Here is a 21,503-nt window from a genome sequence, read left to right on the forward strand (position 1 = left end):
CCTGCTTGCTCAAAACTTACTTTCTAAATGTGTAATCAAAAGAAGATTATATGTATATATGTAAATGCAGATATGGGTATGAATAGAAATAGAGATACAGACTGGAAAAAATGTGGCAAAATATTAACAAAATGTTAACAACTGGTTGAGTCTAAGTGAAGAGTAGACAGGTGTTCACTGTATTATTTTCTCACCTGTAGGTTTGAAATTTTTTAAAAAGGAGAAAATAAATAAACATTAGACGTTTTTAATCTAAAAAACTTTAGTCTATAGAATCTGTAAAATATTTGCTTCCACAGAGTAGTTTGGAAACGAGTAATATATCAATATTTTCCATTTCTATATTGAAACAATATAGAAATACCACGTACGATATAAAACACCATTTAAAAAAATTTTTTTAACTGGCAAAAAACTGGGACAATGTTTTTGAAAGAGACGGAAAATCCAAAGGATTAAAATGATAACCAGATTATATTTTTTAAAGACAATTTTAATAGAAAAAATGGGAATATATAAGTAGACAATTCACAGTAGAAAGAATTACCAAAAACTTACAAAAAGGTGTTTAGCCTCACCAATAATTAAGAAAATGCAAACCAAAACAAAGAGAATATATTTTTCAGTTAAAAGATTATCAAAAACAACATCAAGTATTAATGGGGAGGTAGTGAAATGGATATACCCATCCACTGACGAGAGTAACACGTGAAGGACAATTTCACAGTATCTATTACATTTTTTTAATGTTTATTATACAGCAATTATACTTTTTGTTAGCTACCCTAATATTCAAGTAAACATAACAAAGTTGCTTGTTGCAGCCTTGCTTATGATACCAAGAACTTAAAAATTACGTTAATCTAGCAATAAGAGAATGGCTAAACATTAAACTATAGTACAACCTTCATATGGAATCCTAAGAAGAAGTCAGAATAAGTCAGATATTAGGTCCTAACACCTAAGTATTAATGTGGTAGTGACAACAAATTTTCTAACCAAAATTCATTCTTGCCTTCCATAGTAACGGCAATGTAGCAGGGCACTCTGCCTTACAATTACACCTAAATTCTCATCAAAGGAAAATGAATTTTATAAACTATGTGTGCCCTTCTGCATTGGGCATTTTAAGAGAGTGGGTATGCAGATTATTTCTCCTTCCTAATGCAGTTGGAACATGAAAATAAAGCACAAGGATGAAGGACCTAAAAGATGAAAGCAAACTGGGTCCCCAAATGAGCACTTGAAAAAGTTTCATTGCCAGTTTGAAAATGTGAAAAATTCTACAATGGTAAGCTTATTATAACTAGAATCAAAATCTAAATTCCTTAAATTTTTATCCAGGCCATATATAATTGCTTTAAGTATATAATTTGCTTTCCTTTTCAATCTCATCTCCAACCACTGGGCTCCAACCTCATTGCCTCCTCTTAATAAGCATACCAGACATTCCCACAACAGTGCCCCTACTTGAATTGCTCTTTCCGCCAAACCCTCATAAGGTTCTCTCCATGCCTTTAATCAGATCTTTGTTCAAGTGCCACCTCTTCAGAAAGACAGTCTCTCTAAACCATCCCCTGCCAAGCCCATCAGACTGCACTTGCATCTGTGTGTGCTCTATCCCTTTAATAGGGGCACATCTAAGTTTTAAGGGGCCTGAAGCTTCTAAAAATTGGAGGATTTAAAAGAAAGAATACAAAATTACAAATACAAAATTAGAAATGAAAGTGAATACATATTTGAAATGTGAAAAAATAACAAAATACTAATTTTTAAAAGACTGACAAATACCATAAATAAATCCAGAAAAATAACACGTTAATTAAATGTCTGACACAATTCTGTTATGCCATAATTCCTTCATTTTTTGGTTGAGTAATCTTTGCTTGGCTTTTCATGTGACATAATTTTATACTGTTTCTTATACAGAGATTAGGAGGATAATTTAGTCTTTCCTCTAGCATAGTTTATCATAATTTATTTTTTATTATTCAAAGTTTACAAACTTCAAATTTCACAACCTGTTATTGGGAATGTCGTGTAAATTTTTGAGAGAGTTGACAAATATGAGGAACTCCTATCACGCTCCTTTCATATATAAACTTGAGATTTCAATTCAAGTTTTCTTGTGCAGTAACTAATCTTACATACCCTAAATTTAAGACATTCATTGATGATAAGACAATCATCAATGTCATTCTTGGTGGGTTATGAGTTTTATGCTATGTTCACTGATCAGAGATTCTGGTTTCAAACAAGTAAGTTATTTAAATATTTTTCCAATATTTTCATAAGATTCATTTTCATTAATTGGACTATCAAAAAACCAAGAGCCTATTACTTCTGTTTATATTTTTTCCTCTTAAATTAATTACTGTTTTTGCATGATCAAAACATTTTTATGTCACAATTCACTTTGCAATGTCAGAATAACTTCTAATTACTTGTGGCACATCTTTAACCATTTTTGTTTCATATTCCATTAATTTAATCTAAATTTTATCTTAATTCTTAAATAAATGTAAATATGACAAAAGAATACACCTTCAACATACTTCCAAATCAGAAGTCTATTATTTCATACTTGCTTTACTAAAGTGTTCCAATAGGCAGATGAAATCACATATTTTAATTTTATTAAATATGCTATTTCAACTAAAATAGGAAAAATATTTGGTGAATATACAATATACACATTACATTATGTATTATTTTCTATACAGGAGTACAGACATTTTGAATGAGTAGGATGAAAACCTAATCTTACAGTTTTAGATATGTATCTGTAAACATTTCCATAGACTTGATTCTGACTTTGTAAATTTCAAACCTAGTTTCTCCTTTGCTGCTACTAGTAGTGTACTCATACTTCTAGTAACGACCATCGCAGGACACTTTCATAATGTATATGCGCTCTAGCCTTATACATTCCTGTCTCAATGGCTAGAGCCACTGGACATTAAGAACACATCCCTACAATTATACATGGTCATGACTGATCTCCATATAAATATATACCACTACACCCAAATTAAATGAAATATATCCCCAGCTCAGATTACTTTAGCCAAAACCAAACAAATTGTCTGCTACTTATACCTACAGAAATCTTTAAATTTGTGTTAAAAGATCTTTTCAGACATTTGCCAGGCAATAACTACATAACTGAATGAGAGAAAGAAGTGCTAATATTAAAAGAATTACCCACTGTTACCAGAGTTTTGTCCCAGGAATTCAAATCTTATGTAACATTAGGAGAAGAAAAAAAAATTACTAACAAATTTCAGAAAGTGCAACAGAAAATAAAAAATGGATCTCTAATAAAGTACAAAGAATATAATCAAAGTATTACGAAATTCACGTGAGAAAGGTAAGTGAGAGAAGCAGGATTAGAACGTGCCTCACATTAAAATTTAGGTTCAAATCACACTAGTTAGTTCAAAACACTATGCAATTTCAAAATAGGCAATAACAGGATTTTTTTTAACTTATTAAACTGCCATATGCCAAATAACCAGCTGGGTATTTTTCACATTTGCCTACTCTGTATACTGTGAGTTAGGTTAAAACTATTATAGATCAAAAGTTCACATTACAGTTTAGGAAAGAAATTTGTTTTTATTATATATAAGGTTGTGCTGGGGTAGCAGTAAATGTACAGGAGGAAGAATGGCATTCACCAGACCTTAAATCAAACAAAATCAAGTTTTCCCTGGCAAGACTATACTACAACATAGGACCACACAGACATATACACAAAAAGCTATTATAAGAATCCTACAGTACAAAACTACAATGAACTAAAGTCCTCTTTAGCATCCAAGCAAAAACATTAAAACAGGGAGGAAAAAGCAGTTCAAAACCTAGGTGACACATGGGTGAACCGAAGACAATTTATACATTTACATTTTTTTAAACATCTTTATTGGAGTATAACTGCTTTACAATGGTGTGTTAGTTTCTGCTGTATAACAAAGTGAATCAGCTATACATATACATATATCCCCATATCTCCTCCCTCTTGCGTCTCCCTTCTACCCTCCCTATCCAACCCCTCTAGGGGGTCACAAAGCACCGAGCTGATCTCCCTGTTCTATGTGGCTGCTTCCCACTAGCTATCTATTTTACATTTGGTAGTATATATAAGTCCATTTACATATTTTTAAATCACTAAATACTTAAGATGTAGCTCTCTTCATTACTGTAACTAACCCAAGGAAACTAAATGAGGAATAAAACTACTATTTGAAAAGAGAGAAAAAAATCCAATCCAGTAACCAGATTTCATAACAGAAAAATGGATTAACCAGGTAAGCACCAATTACTAAAACAGCTGACTTACCCATAAAAAAATAAAACCAGGAAGAATAAAAAATCCATAAATCCAAAACCTTCCTTCAAAACATACTCTTGACCAAGATGATTTCACTGGTGAATTCTACCAAACAGTTAAGGAAAACATATGCCAGATTTACACAAACTATATATTTGGCATATAAACATATGCCAGTAGTATACAAAATAGAGGAAAAGAGGACACTTTCCAGTTTTGCCAAAATTTTCAGCAAATCAAATCCAGTGAAACATAAAAACAGTAATACAGTCTGACAAAGTAAAGTTTATCTAGGAATGCAGGGTTGAGTTAACATGAAAAATAATTAATGTAATTCAACCACATTAATAGTTCAAGAGAAAATCTATATGATTGTGGCAATAGATGCAGAAGTCAGTGATAAAATCAAATACCATTAATGATTAAAAACAGACAAACAAAACCATTCAGCAAAGAACTTTTTCAACCAGATAGAGTACCTACGAAAGTCCTATGGTTAACAACATACTTAATAATGAAATATCGAATATACTCTCCCTAAGTTTGGGAGCATGGCAAGAATGTCTATTCTCCTTACTTATATTCAACATTATATTGTAGAAATTCCAAACAAAAAGGTAAGAAAAAGAAAAGCAAAAAGATCAAAAAGGAAGTAAAACTGTCTCTGTTCACATGATTGTTTATGTAGAAAATCCTAAGGAATCTGCCCCACAAAGGTACTACAGATAGGAAATAACAAGCACTGATGAGGATGTGGAGAAACTATAACCCTTGTAAATCGCTGATGGTAATGTAAAATGGTGAAGCCACAATGGAAATCAGTTTAGCAGCTTCACAAAAAACTAAACATAGAACTACCATATGACCCAGCAATTCCACTCCTAGATATACACCCAAGAGAACTGAAAAGAGGACTCAGGTACTTGTACACCAAATTTCATTGCAGCATTATTCACAACAGCCAAAAAGTGAAAACAACCCAAGTGTCCATCAATAGATGAACAGATAAACAAAATGTGGAATACTGCAATGGAACATCATTCAGCCATAAAAAGGAAGGAAATTCTGATGCATGCTCCAACACAGATGTACTTTGAAAACATTATGCCAAGTGAAATAAGCCAGACACAAAAGAACAAATACCGGATGACAGTACACTTGTATGAAATATCTAAAATAGGCAAATTCATACAGACAGAAAGTAAATTAGATACTACTGGGGCCTGGGAGAGGGGGAAATGAGAAATTATTGCTTAATGTGTACAGAGTTCAGTTTTTTTTACCACCTTAAGAAAAAAAAACTACCATACATTACTGAGAGAAATGAAAAAACAATCTAAATAAATGAAAGATATACCATGTTCATAAGTTAGAAGACTAAACATTGTTGGGAATTCCTGGGGGCTCAGTGGTTAGGGCTGAGTGCTTTCACTGCCAAGGGCTCAGGTTCAATCCCTGGTCAGAGAACTAAGATCCCACAAGTCGCACAGTGCAGCCAAAAAAAAAAGACTAAATATTGCTTAGTATGTCAATTTGTCATAATAGGTCTTATTATGACATGTTATATTAAATACTGTGTAATATGTCAATTCTTAAAATCTTGATCAGATACTTCACCAAAGATACTCAAATAGTCAATAACACATGAAAAGATGCTCAACATTAACATCAGAGAAATACAAGAACACAACACCCCCAACTTTGTGCTGTTGTTCTCATATATACATTACAAACCCAAAAATACAGTATTATAAGTTTTGCTTTAATCAGTAATTTTTTTTTAATAATAAAAGTATACAGTGGAGGGTTTCCCTGGTGGCGCAGTGGTTGAGAGTCCGCCTGCTGATGCAGGGGACACGGGTTCGTGCCCCGGTCCGGGAGGATCCCACGTGCCGCGTAGTGGCTGGGCCCGTGGGTCATGGCCGCTGGGCCTGCGTGTCCAGAGCCTGTTGCTCCGCAACGGGAGAGGCTGCGACGGTGAGAGGCCCGCGTACCGCAAAATATATATATATATATATACACACACACACACACACACACACACACACACACACACACACACAGTGGACCCTTAAACAACACAGATTTGAACTGTTCAGGTCCCCTTATACATCGATTTTTTTTACTAAATATGTACTACACAATCCATGGTTGGTTGAATCCTCAGATGCGGAACCCAGATACAGAGAGTCAACTGTAAAGTTATATTCAGATTATCAACAGTGTGGAGGGTCGGTGCTCCTAATGCCATAATGTTCAAGGGTCAACTGTATATAGTTTTTTATAATTACCCAATTACTCACTATTTTTGATGTTGGTTTCTTCCTGTAAATAACACTTGAAATCTGGTGCCATTTCCCTTCAGACTGATGAACTTCCTTTAGAATTGCTTGTAATGGTGGTGGGCTGGCAAAAAATTCCATCAGTTTTTGTTTACTTTTCAGTGGTTCACTTGCTTCTAGGATTTCCCTCAATAAATTTCCAGCTACTTGGCTAGATTTAACTTCTGTCCTGTACTACTGGAAATACAGGAGGTTGGGATGCACTCAAAAGCAAGAAAACCACAAATGTACAACTCTTACACATTGTATTTTCAGGCTTTAAAGGATAACCTCTCAGCTGACTTCTGTCTCCTTTTGGTCATTTTCTGCTGCTTTTAAATAGTTTTTCTTTCAATATTTTATCCGGATTTTATCACTGTTATCTGAGGGATCATTCAATACTTTACCGGCATCCCTGCATCACTAACAGATGTCAAAATTCTATTAATCTTCAGGGACAAACTTCTCACATCCTTGATTTTCATTCCTCTCACCAAATTAGGACTTCATCTCATCACGTAACAATTTAAAGTATTCCCACCTTCCTGTTTTCTCTACCTTAACTCACACAGTACACTGACAATAATTTCTTGTCCATCATACTGCTTTTATCATTAGAATGTTTTCCGTGAAAACCAGAAAACATGTGATAAGGAATCAGATGTTAATTTTCAACTCCACCACTACCTGTGAAATTATAAGCAAATCACAACCTCTGTGATCCTTATTTTTACCATCTGCAAATGGGAATATCATCTGCCTCATTAGTTAAGCTTAGGACCAAAATACGATAACTAATATTAACCAGCACAGACAAGAAGTGGTCAAAGATGTTATAAGCCTTGCAATATGAGAATAGGTGAATGGTTAAAATTGTTATCTAAAACAAAAAGAACAGACTAAACAGACCGGGAGACTAAGATGAGTCATTCAGTGATTCAACAAGTGTTTACTGAGTTCCATGCATATATCGAGGCAATATTTTCAGCTTGAGAAATATTAATTTAATTTTGTGGTGCTTAAGACCTAATGACTCAAGTAAAACACGTAATAAAGGAAAATGTGGCATCTGTGAGTCATCACAAATTTGTGATAATTTACCTAATAAAAGCAGAGACCACTTCCTAAAAATGATATATAATGAGGAGGAGCAAAGCTTCAACCCAGTTTATACATAAGGGGTATGTAAAGGAAAAAAGCAATAACAAAGAAAGCAAGCATTTAGTTGGAGAGGTAGTAGAAAAACCATTAAAGTATTACAGAAGACAAGGGAGAACTGAATGTTAAGGAGAAGCAAAATACCAAATGCTGAAAAAGGTAGGACAGGATGAGAAAAGAAAAGACACAGATTAGCAATTGGAACTCAGTCTTATTTGGGGGATGATACAGAACATTCTATCATCAACCTAACCAATGTCTATCTGGGTAGGTAAGAAAAGTGGTTTACTTTCATTTGAGGAAGCAGAACACTAGTAGAAACAATAGTCAAACTGCAGAAGGTAGTTGAATAAAAGTTGAGAAATTGGACACCTAGAGTCAACAACTATAAATCAAACAAGCTCAGTGATAACGGGAAAGATAGGAAAATAGTAGAAGTAAGATATTTTTCAAGATTTAGTGTGATAAGGCAGAGAACCCGGCATGGAGCATAAAAGGAAGAATAACAAGGTTCCAGTGAAGGAAAGGAGGAATAAGACTGAGAATATAGATGTTAGCTTTTGAAAGAAATGAAAACATTTTATTCCTTGAGTAAACTTAGACTGGGGAAAGAAAGAGTACAAAATATGAAATGAAGAAAGAATAAGCGAAATAGGGACAGGACTGGTCATTTGAGGAGAGTGGAAAGGTTCCAAATAACTAATAATGTGGAATGAAATAGAAGATGAAAAAGAGATAAAGATGACCAAGAAGCACTGAGGCTATACTGGGGCAGGGCCGGGGGGATGTGAATTTATACTAGGAACCTCTCAAGACAGTAAACTGATATCACTCTAGCAAAATAAAGCAGTCCACGAACAGGGGATAAAACAGAAGAAATGAACGGTTCTAACTCTTTAGATTAATACAGTGGTCCCCAACCTTCTTGGCACCAGGACCAGTTTTGTGGAAAACAATTTTTCCATGGGGATGCGGAGGGTGATTCAGGCGGTAACGTGAGCAATGGGGAACCACAGATGAAGCTTCGCTCACTTGCCCACCGCTCACCTCCTGCTGTGCAGTCTGGTTCCTAACTGGCCTTGGACCAGTACTGGCTCCCGGCCCGGGGACTGGGGACCCCTGGATTAATAGACTGAGAAATTTCTGAAGAAAGATCAAGAGAATGGAAATCTTAGATATAAATAAGAATAAAATTAAGATGGCTACTAGACTGAATGTGAGTTAATCTGGATTAAGTTTTCATTTAAAAAGTAAGTTCTGCAAACATATGAACACCAAGGGGGGAAAGCTGTGGGGGGGTGGGGATGGTGGTGTGATGAATTGGGCGATTGGGATTGACATGTATACACTAATGTGTATAAAATTGAGGACTAATAAGAACCTACTGTATAAAAAAAGTAAATAAAATTAAATTAAAAAAATTTTTTTAAAAGTAAGTTCTGAAGGAAAAAGCTTTTAGGAAAACTTCTCTGCATGATGTGGTTACTACAGTAACTGTATTGGGAGAAAAAAAAAGTCATACTACTTGTGCGATAGCTTTCAGACATTTGTGCAAAAAACAGTGTGACATTTAGAATAATTCAAGTCTAGCTGAGCTTTCCTGAGATTAGAAAGTAGTGAAAGAGGGACTTCCCTGGTGGCGCAGTGGCTAAGAATCCGCCTCCCAATGCAGGGGACACAGGTTCAAGCCCTGGTCCAGGAAGATCCCACATACCATGGAGCAACTAATCCCGTGTGCCACAACTACTGAGCCCACACTCTAGAGCCCGCGAGCCACAACTACTGAGCCCACGTGCCACAACTACTGAAGCCCGCATGCCTAGAGCCACAAGAGAAGCCACCACAATGAAAAGCCCACCTGCCGCAACGAAGAGTAGCCACCGCTCGCCGCAACTACAGAAAGAAAGCCCACGCACAGCAATGAAGACCCAACGCAGCCAAAAATAAATAAATTTAATTAATTAATTAAAAAAAAAAAAAAGAAAGGGCTTCCCTGGTGGCGCAGTGGTTGGGGGTCCGCCTGCCGATGCAGGGGATGCGGGTTTGTGCCCCGGTCCGGGAGGATCCCACATGCCGCAGAGCGGCTGCGCCCGTGAGCCATGGTCGCTGGGCCTGTGCGGCCAGAGCCTGTGCTCCACAACGGGAGAGGCCACAACAGTGAGAGGCCCGCGTACCGCAAAAAAAAAAAAAAAGCAAGTAGTGAAAGACCCCTCTGATGAAGAATAGTTTAATTGTTCTATCCATACAACCCTGACCAATATCTCCAAGGTATTATGGATCAGCGGAATGGCAAACTCTAGTATATGTGCTGAGAAGCTGCCCCCTGTAGTATAAGGCAGGCCTTACTGACTTTAGTGACAAATTAGTGGTTTAACTAAAGGGTAATCCTTCCTACCCTTGTAAGAAAAAGAGGTCTCTACTAATATTAAAACCTCATTTCAAATATAAATACTCAAAGAGAATTAATATATATTCAGTTATTATGTTAGTAAATAAGCATTTAGAACAAGAGAAGGGAAGGGGGAAAGAATAGTGCACAAAAGCCATTTCACCTTAATTCAGCCATAAATAGATCATCAAAATCCTCTTAATCACCATATCTGACATATAACCATAGGAGGAGGTAACTCTCTCAGCTAAATCTTTTCCTTATTTTTATCACAATTAATACCACCACAATTAATACCACCATGAATGAGATGTCAGTTTTTATTTCCTTTTCCACTGCAAAATGTCCACAGATAGTATAACACACATCAATGTAAAGAACAATATCACTCATCCAATGGGCACTTAAGGACTGTTCATCAATGGACACTATGATTTCAAATCAACTAACAAGAAGAATATCAATGATCTTAGCTCTATAAAATTTCATTAAAATAGACTTTGGTTAACCTGAAGTTAACACAGAATACTATTAGATAATATGAAAGATACAAAAGTAAATTCCCCAAATAAAAATATATTTGTTATACTGTATTACAACCTCTTGCCCTTACACAGAAAGCCAATCTACTAAGAGTAGTGACACTTCATTGCCACATGCCATTTTTCTAAAAAACTGAATTAGACATTACAGGCCAATACATCCTGAAATATGCCTCCAGTTGATTTAAAAACCACATAATGTAAAAAATAAGAAACTAAAATGGTCCCATAAAAATTAAAAAGGCACATACTTAATAAAGCAGAAGAAAAATATACGTATTCCATATGTAGGTTTACAAAAACATCAAAATATCACTGCTACAAATAACCTGCACAAGATTAAAATCAATAAGATTCTCAAAATCTATTTTTTCCTCACAGGAAAGCTAAAAAGAACCCTGATAATACTCTTAGCCTAAAAAGCGATGGTTTATTAAGGTATGAAATCAAATATGCAATAAACACCACATAAACTAAATACTTAGTTCTTCTCCAATCTAAAAAACTAACTATGAATTCATGAGACCAATATCAATAAACATGTCACACACAGCTAACGTTTTCATGGCAACACATGGAATCAAAACATAATGTTTTGCTTAAAACAATTAGCTGAGGAATTGAAGCACAAATACAAGGATAATTGCTTCCTTTGGGCTTTGGCTGTCAAACACAGGAAATGTCAATGCTTTACAGCCCTGTGATAATTAAAACCTTGTCACAGACCTAGACTATCAATGAATATTTATTTAAAGATAATTTTGCAATATGACACCAAAAGCATAAGCAACAAAAGAAAAAAAGAGATAAATCAGACTTCATCAAAATTAAAAACTTTTGTGCTTCAAAGGACACCAGAAAGAAAGTGAAAAGACAATCCACAGAATGGGGGAAAGTATTTGCAAATCATATTATCTCATAAGGGGCTAGTTTCCAGAATATATAAAGAACGTGTATAGTTTAACAATAAAAAGACAACCTAATTAAAAAATGGGCAAAGGATGTGAAGAGACATTTCTCCAAAGGACATATGTAAATGGTCAATAAGCACATGAAATAATGCTCATCATTAGTCATTACGGAAATGAAAATCAAAACCACAATGAAATACCATTTCACATCTAAATCAAAACCACAATGAAATACCACTTCACATCTATCTGGATGGCTAAAATACAAAAAAGATTGACAGTGTAACAATCAATGTCTGCAAGAGTGTGGAGAAATTGGAACCCTCATACACTGGGGTGAGATTGTAACACAGTGCATCCATTTTGACAGTTCCTCAGAGTTACACACAGTTACTATACTAACCTGCAACTCTGCCCCTTATAAGTATACACCCAAAGGAAATGAAAACATAAGTGCACACAAAAACTTATGCAAGAATGTTCACTGCAGAAGCATTCCTAATAGCCTAAACGTAGATACAACCCACCAACTGATGAATGGATAAACAAAATGTGGTATACAATGGAATCTTTTTTAGCCATAAAAATAAATGATACACGCTACCACATGGGTGAACCTTGAAAATATTATGCTAAGTGAAAGATGCCAGACACAAAATGACAAATATTGTATGATTGCATTTATAAGAAATGTCCAGAATACACAATTCATAGAAAAAGTATATTACTGGTTGCCTAGGGGGTGGGGGGGGGAGATGTCTAAAACTAGATAGCAGTAATGAATACACAACTCTGAATATGGTTCACTCAAACTAACTCAAATATTTGCATCAATGGGGGAAAAGACGGCAGTAAATTGCTTTTTCCACTTAATACATCACCAGAAATCAGTTACCACATTTTAAAGTAGTAAAATTTTGTTTAAGAGATTTTTGTAACATCATTTGCTCCTAAAAATGTTATATTTATTATAAATATACAGTAAATAGAGTGGTATAATTTGTTGAATACTTACATTAACTATGATTATTACAGAATTTTAGAAATATCATTCAGTTGAATATTTATTGTTTCAAACACATAAAAAGTATAATAAAAGAAATTAATGATTAAATATTTCTTCATGTATCTAGGAAATTTCCTTTAGCTAATCAAGTAAATGTATTCATCCTTAAAAAAATTTTATTACTATATTAAAATAATCAAAATCTACATATGCCACTTGATACTTTCCCCTCACTGTTGAAGTATATCCAAAAATTTTTAAATCTATCATGAGTAACCAACCAAAGCATTGTTACACCTATATAATCACCACAGCACAAAACTCTGAAATCCTATATAGTGAAGTGAAACACATTCTGAGATTAATTCTCCCACTTTCACTCAAAAATTTTAAAAAGTAGGGCTTCCCTGGTGGCGCAGTGGTTGAGAGTCTGCCTGCCGATGCAGGGAACGCGGGTTTGTGCCCCGGTCCGGGAAGATCCCACATGCCGAGGAGCGGCTAGGCCCGTGAGCCATGGCCGCTGAGCCTGCGCGTCCAGAGCCTGTGCTCCGCAACGGGAGAGGCCACAACAGTGAGAGGCCCGCGTACCGCAAAAAAAAAAAAAAAAAAGTAAAAACAGTAAAAGCACTATCTAGTGAAATCAAAAGTTTATGAAATTCTTAATTACAGGCCCTTATCAAATTTTCATATTATAATGTTATTACAAAGAAACTGGAGTGGCCCAAATAGGAAACAGCATAAGGTCTGATCGGAGTCTTCACATTGGCTTATTGTGATGAACTGGACCTAATGTAAGGAGTAGAGTAAGGGATGGCTGAAGAATCTTGATATCTGTACTCGTATCAACAGCTAATCAAAAACTGTTACAAAAATCTCAAGTGAGGAAAATCCTGTTTCATTCACAAAGTATTAGCATTTCTGCCCATGAAGGCTACTATTTTCTTTGAACTCTTTTAATACTTAGCCTGCATGCTAGAAGAATTTTCTTGATGCAATGTGTAGAAAGAATCAGAAGAGGATCAGAATATAAAGAGAAGAAATTCCAATACTGGGTAAAAATTTTAAAAAATATAAATTATAATTTACACAGGCTATTATTATAAATGCCATTAATGTAATATACATGTAAACTTAAGTAACATGCAAAGTATTTAACATGGAGAATATGTACTTACCAAATATTTGATAGCCTTTTAAAAATCTCGTTGAGACTCCCTAAATAATAAAAAAATAAATATATCAGGAATAATTTTTCAACTTCGGAGTTACCTCTAATCTGTAAAGTGTATGCAGGAATCCCATTTTCATGACAGCAATTTGTTTTTTCACACTACTTTAAAACCCAAAGCACGTGCTGAACTTTGGCAAATGATTAACAAAATTTTTCCTAACCTTATAAACAACTGAAAGTTTAAATGTAATATATGGAAAAGTTAATGAATTATCAGATATTGGCAGTTACTAGACTACAAAAAGAGTGAGCTCTATAACAAATCAGATAACAGCATACTAACAATGTCTTAGAAAAGCATCCATATGTTAAATTATTCCTAACCATCAACATACAATGCCAAGCTCTACATTCTAGTATCTAGTTACCACCTTTTAAGTAGCAGCTAGACAATGTAACTGTAGCATCTACAGAGTTAAAGGAGAGCCAATGAAATAGAAAGATATTTTAAAATATTTATTAATATATATTTTCTATTTATTTATTTTATTTATTATATTCTATTTTATTAAAAAATTAACATAAGTATTTTTAAATCCACCTTATGTTGATACTAAAAAAAATTAAGATTTTACCCACAATAAAAAGAAATGCATAAACTTACAAATTAATTTTACTACTTACAAAAGTTAGCTGTGAATAATTTTATAATAAACATAGTATATGTCCTTTCAGTCAAGTCTCAGGTCAAAATAATCTTCAAAATGAAGTTCAAAAATTCAAGAAAAAAGCACTAAATATTATAGTGCTCTTAGTGTTTGTCAGGCACATTGCCAAAGATTTGAAAAAACTTACGCACATTTTTTTTAATCACCTTATTTACTCTCCATTTTATAGATTACAAAACCAAACCTTATAGAGATTCATTCATCTGCTTAAATATAGTAGCTGCCATTGACTGCACAATCCAATGTCTTTAAGGCATCACACTATGACTCCTCAAAAACAAAACAAATAAGACAGAACATGACATAGTATATAGTAAAACTGATTGCCTCTTTTAGAGTCAGACAAAAAAAAAGTTTTTAAATTCCTTTTAAAGAATCAACAAAATAAAAATCATCTATTTTAACTAGCAATAAGTTATCATACAGAAATTATAATGCCATATATAAAAATAAAATAAAAACATTTTCTTATGAGTAAGCCATACCAGTATATTTTCTATCACTACTACTATTAAAATCAAAATCAGTCAAATGAATCACATCCATCCACAGGCCATGGAACAGGAGGGAAGAAGAAAGTATGACCTGAACAATAAAGTTTAAAACAATAAAGCTGTGAGATGACAGGTGAATACTGTCATTACTTTGAGGTAGGCAAAGATTTCTTAAACAAGACACAAAGATAAACACAGCAAATTGGACTTCATTAAAAAGTTGTGTTCTTAAAATGAAAAAGCTACAGGGTAGGAGAAGATCTTCTCAATGCACATGTCCAAAGGACTCATGTATGAAATATTAAAAAACAAAAAAACAACTTTAAATCACCAAGAAAAAGACAACCCAGTTTTTAAGATAAGCTAAAGACCAAAAAAAAACTTCATAAAAGATAATTTCAAAAACCAATAAGCATATTGAAAAGGTACTCAACATCACTAATCCTCAGGAAAACACAGATAAACAACACAATAAGATACTACTACACACCAAAATGGCTAGTTTTTAATCGAAAAATCAGAGAATACCAAATGTAAGTGAGCATGTGCAGCAAATGGCATTCTCATGCACTGCAGGTAGAATGGAAATTCGTATAACCAGTATGGAAAACTATTTGGAAATATCTACTAAAGGTGAAAATACACATACCCAATGACTAAGTAATACAACTCCTGTGTATACAATCAATAGAAATGTATATGTTTGTGCACAGAAAGATATGTACAAGATTTATCATAGTAACATTATTTAAGGAGCCCAAAAACTCACGACCCAAATGTCCGTCAGCAGTAGGAAGGAGAAATAAACTGTAGTTTATACAGTGGATTCCTACACCTCAGTGAAAATGAGAAAACTAGTGCCATACACAAAATTAAGATACATCTCACAAACACAATGCTATATGAAGCAGCTGGCGGGGAGGGGAGGAGAAGCCTATATATTATTCTATTGAATTCAAAAACAAACCAAACTAATCTCTGATCACAAAGTCAGAACAGTAGTTAACTTCGGGTGAATGGGTTATTTGACTGGGGCAGAACAGAGGGAGGCTTCAGAGGAGTGGATACCTTGATCTAGGTATGGTTACAAAGGTGTGCTCACTTTGTAAAAGTTCATCAGTATAGAAAAGTTCACCTAAACTTTTCTGTATATAAACTATACTTCAATTATTTTAAAAGTTTCTTTTTTTTTTTTTTACTTTTTTTACTTTTTTTTACTTTTTGGCCACGCCTTGCAGCATGTGGGGTCTTAGTTCCCCAACTAGGGATTGAACCCACACCCCCTGCATTGGAAGCACAGAGTCTTAACCACTGGACCGCCAGGGACGTCCCTAAAAGTTTATTTAAAAAAAAAATAAAATAGATGAAAAATCACTTCTCAGTTAAATAACTCCAGGTCATTGTACTAATGATCTGTAACTCACTCATTTGAAAATCTGGATCTCCTAACAATGTATTTCAATTTATTTCTATAGACTGCATAAAGGTAAAGTAAATATGTCTGGTTATTTTGTATTAATAAGTTTTAAGAATAGTTTCAATGTAAATATAAATTTTACCAAGAAGGGATTCCTTATGATTTTCTATTAATAGCAGAGAAAGTTTTGCATGAAGTCTTGCCAATGCCTGTTCTACATAGGCTCAAGTTAGGTTCACAAATGTATAACTTCACACATATTAAAAGTATTAATAGCTAACTCAGAAGTTGATTTTAAAAGCAATTGTATGGCCAAGACAGGCATTCATAAAAACCTTAAGGCACACCACTTGGCCCTGTTTCTCAGAAAAAATTTAAGACTATTAAAAACCAGTAACCGTTTGAAGAAAAGTCTTCCAAATAAATATTCTTACATATCTAAAACTTTTTACGTTGATACTTACAATGGTATACCTTCTTTATTAAAAATATAAACAGTTTCATCTGTATATCCTTTTATTTTTCCATTATATTTACCTAATAACTATTTTTTTAACCTAACTTCTCTCTAAATTAAATGATACCATTATTTGATCAGATTTGAAAACTTGTATCATTGATGGAAATCTGTCTTATTTGCATAAGACAGATTTGTCTTGAGCTGGGGGTGGGGTCTGTCATATAAGTCTCTTAAGACAATGTTCAGAGGAACAGAATGGCATAGGCCCCAACAGGTTAGTTCCCTGAACAATTCCCAGAGTCTGAGTATCCTTTGGACAAACATTAGACGACTCATCAAAACCTTACAATAACTTTCCTCAGTCTTGGGTTGCCTTACCTACGAGTCTGGCCTGGTAGAGATCTCTCCAAACCTCCAACCAGCCAGGATTTATCAGGTTTCTACTTGAAAGTAGCCAACCATTCAGTTGTGGTTCTAAGACATAAGGTGCAAAAGCAACACTTGCACAAAACTGACTTTTTTCATCAGTCAACCCACCCCCAAGCCAGACACCCACTTCTTCTAATTCAGGTACTTATCTTTCTAAATTGTATATTTTCACTAAGAACAACTTAAGACTTACAGGTTCCCACTTTGGGCAACTTTTGAAATGAACAACAGTGTTCATTTGAGAGGCACTTTAGAAAATACAGGCAAAAAAACTCTCCCTCAAGAGAAGTTTGGCTTATCTACCTAAAAGAGAAAGATCAACTTACTAAATGTAAGGAGACCTCCCCAGAGGTCACACATCTCACTAAAATAAGACAGACAAACACTAAGAGAAGGACCATGATCACGATTTAGGACCTATTTTGAAGCAGAGAGCCAATAGATCCATCCCAAATCTAAAGAACCTACAGGGCTAGACAAAGGTTTGTTAGGAAAATTATCTAACTTCATGATTTCTAGTAATACACTAAAAATCCCAGAGAGGACAATAAGGATGTAAGCACAGCAGTCTTCCCCTAAAACAAAAGATGCATAGTGAATTCAGTGACTACACACTGTTCAGTCAGCAATAAATCTAATACAGATTGCTCATTAATGATAACTATGTAAAAACTGGTATTTGAAAAGCTAGCATCTTTGAATAATGCTAATGATATATTTTCTTAGGATTCTGTTATTTTTTGTTGCTGCTTTCTATTTTAATTTTAGAGGTGGAAAAGTTAGAGCCAGACTGGTGAAAAATATCTAAAAAGCAAGGTCTCAGCTAGTCAAGAGTTTTAAGTTGTTACACAGATATCAGATCTTGAATTATAAATTAAGTAATTGTCCCATTCCAGTTAAGAAGCAGCATGCTGAAATCCTAGCATCTCTCACTCACCTATAAGGACAACATACAGGCTGAGAGAGAACAGAAGCCGGTTGAAGAGTCAGTGAGCTCAGTCCCCTTTCATCTGTTCTGCTGTTCTCCTTGCTCTGTAGAGTACACAGAGTAATGTTTCCTTTTTCCTTTTCCCAAAGAAGGAAAGGAAAGGGGGAAAATTTAGACCAGTCATTAATTTTCTGTCATTAATTTAGCATAGATTCGTTGTATATTAGAGCAAATGAGTATAATATGGAATAAGTTTGACTAGATCAAATTTTAGGATATACTTGAAGTTCTTAAATTTTTTTTCTATTTTACCTAAAATCTTTCTAATATATCGGAATCAGAATCTTGCTGCAGCAAATTGATATCACTGTTTACCAGCTATCTGACAGTATCTATCAGCATCACCATTTAGCATTTTATTTTATCATCTTTGAACTGATAGGCTTGATTTGGCTCATTCCAAAAACTATAGGTTAAAACCAGACTTACCTTTAGTTAAAACAAAGGCAAATAAAATTTAAAAACATAAATGCGATGTTTCACAAGAAATCAGTTGCCTATTATCAATTACATTTTTAGTTTTAAAGGAGAGGAAAATTACTACTAAATCACATGGTATTTTGGGGCACTGAAGGAATTTTTCTTTCTCTGAAGAGCATTGTACAATTATATTTTTATGAAAAATAAAATATCTTCACCGAAAAAAAAAAAAAAGCATTAGCAATCACTTCTCAAACTGCCCATCACCCATTCAATTTACCCTAATTACAATATTTCACAAATCAACACAATCCAAATCGACAGTTTATCCCTACCTTATAGAGAACTAAATCCTATTTTATCCTTCACATATCTTCAAAAAACTCCACACTATCATAATTTTTTGTAAAAGATGTAAAATTTTACTTTAAAAATCTCATGCTGCATTTCTATTTCTTGAACAAAGAAGACACAGCACTCAGCATTTATCCTCTCAAGCTTCTTGCCTGATTGCTACAAAACTGCAAAGGAATGCTTCCACAATGCCTCCAACAGTTTGAAAGGAATCCCTCAATGTTCTGATGACAGTCTCATAGAAACTACCAACAAATTTAAAAAGAAACACATGATACTTTTAAAATATCTTACTTGCCCCAGTTATTAAAACATTACAAAACATAAGTTTCAGTACAATTTACCTGCATTTTTATAATCCTTTTCACTACACAATTACACCTTTATAAAGTTATGCTCTCATCGCTTTTCTTCAACATTTCCACAAACCTTAAAAGTATTTCTAAATTCCTCACAGTTCTCGTCAATTGCCAATTTTTTACAACATACTTCTCATTAAGCCTGGGTCTTATATCTTTCACTACCACCTTCATACTCCTTAAATCAATACAAGTCTCAACTGATCACTTTATTGCAGTGACATATAACCACTGTGAGAATGTCCTCCTTTTGCAGTTCAATTGCACAGTAGCAATTACAGAATAAATATGGCAAAAAACACCTTTTTTGGTAATTACTTAGCTATACATATGGGGGAGCAAGCAAACAAAAATACTGTCAACACTGTAAAAGCTCCACAAAAAGGAAAAATCAACCGTAGTACAATTTAGTTGTGGCACACTATTCATATAAAATAAATCCACTCACAATGGTAATTTGTTTAATTATTAAATGCTCAGATGCAAATTTACCTCAGGACACAAGATTTTTGCAAAGAAAAGTATAAAGCCCAACTAAATGGACAGAAAAAAAGAAAATGCAGATTCTAGTTAACAAAATTAAACATAGTAATGACAATAAAAATACCAAAAAAGACTGAAAGCACTATCTAAGGGCTAAGATTAAAATTCTAAAGATCTACAGAAAGGAAGACAAACTTCTGCTGATGATACACCTCAAGACAAGAAAGCCTTTAGGTATTATACTACCAACCCAGAAACAGGCCTTGTCCTGATAAGCAGATGCTGGCAAACTGATTTCCTAGGAAGGTATCCTAGGCACAAAGAAGGTATCCAGAGGCAGCTGAAGAGTTAGGGGTAAATACCTTAGGACAATACTTCTCACATTTCAGTTTAGCAAAAAACCACCAAAGGTAAAAGTAAAAAACATATAACGATCTTATCCCCCCTACTCTTCAGCTCCATCTAACCTGTGACAATGAAAAGTACAGTCTGAAACAGCCTACATGAAAGCCAAATTGTTTGGAATGCTTGACTTACATTAAAAATTAACACACATTTTGCATTCAACTTTGTATTATTTGTGAATTCATTCTATTATATAAATAACCTTCTAATTACTTAACAGTTAAATTGCCTAATGTTCCCTTTTTCCAACTCTTCAAGTAAAACTGATGCTCTAACAAATAGTATTTATCTTATGGGTACATGACTCTCCCTTCACACAGGCTAGACCATACTAGACCACACCACCAAATGCTAGGGAATTATACATGAAAAGCAGACCTTAGAAAATCGAGAACAAGACAATATAAACAAAATACACATTAATATATTCCCTGATAGACAAATACTTTATGGTTAAACAGTCAAATATTTAGAGTTCCTATTTAAATCAGGTATAAAAGTAAGACCTCATAAATTTCTTTAAAAACAAGAAACTAACAGTAAAGGTGAGAAGTAAAATCAAATGATACTAGTTCATAAGATATATTTTTCCTTTAACGTTAAGTTCATAATGACAGAAAATATAAGTTCATAATAACTGAATAGAAACAAGCATATATAGAGATATGTATGTGTGTGTGTGTGTGTGTGTGTATTTCTAATACTTTTAACAAAATTTGGCAAAATAATAATTTTTAAATCAGGAACTAACTAAAAGTAGTATTTGGTTTTCCTTTAAATATGACCACAGTGGACATTTATAGTTACTAAATAATTATGTAGTTTTCATTCATAATTGAAAGGATTGTAACAATGATCTTTTTAACCTATCATTTAATTTATCTTTAATGGTCATTTTACAAAAGTTTTGAATTGTCTTCTACTTTATCTTTAATAATAATCTTTACAAATGAGGAAAATCTGGAAACATACATTTTCTCAAGCACCAAAACCTGTTTTAACAAATTTTATCTAGCACTAAGAAAAGAAATAATATACACCAATGTACATAACCTTGGCATAATAATAAGCTTATGTATTTAAGAAAATATACAGCAGATTCCAAACTTTCCAATGGGGTAACTAATAAGATGAC

The 21,503-nt window shown here is 33.9% G+C and overlaps 1 protein-coding gene across 6 annotated transcripts in view; it reads right to left on the bottom strand.

Annotated features, from left to right (window-relative positions):
- The window catches only part of FBXW7 (F-box and WD repeat domain containing 7), a 207,254-nt gene that overhangs the window by 133,015 nt on the left and 52,736 nt on the right, over positions 1-21,503 (bottom strand). For 2 of the 6 annotated variants that reach the window (XM_027117188.1, XM_027117185.1), the window contains exon 2: positions 13,836-13,875. The exons of 1 other annotated variant lie outside the window; for it this stretch is intronic. Coding sequence is in view for 3 of the 5 variants with exons in the window: in XM_027117191.1 (XP_026972992.1) it covers positions 6,637-6,756 (120 nt within the window). In the remaining 2 variants the exon portion in view is untranslated. Of the gene's footprint in view, positions 1-6,636; positions 6,850-13,835; positions 13,876-21,503 lie in introns of those variants that run through there. 3 more of the 6 variants (XM_027117191.1, XM_027117184.1, XM_027117183.1) reach the window with 3 other exon arrangements.

This window comes from Aethalodelphis obliquidens, unplaced genomic scaffold (genome assembly GCF_003676395.1).
Source record: "Aethalodelphis obliquidens isolate GAN/ISIS:26980383/991018 unplaced genomic scaffold, ASM367639v1 scaffold17, whole genome shotgun sequence".
NCBI lineage: Eukaryota > Metazoa > Chordata > Mammalia > Artiodactyla > Delphinidae > Aethalodelphis > Aethalodelphis obliquidens.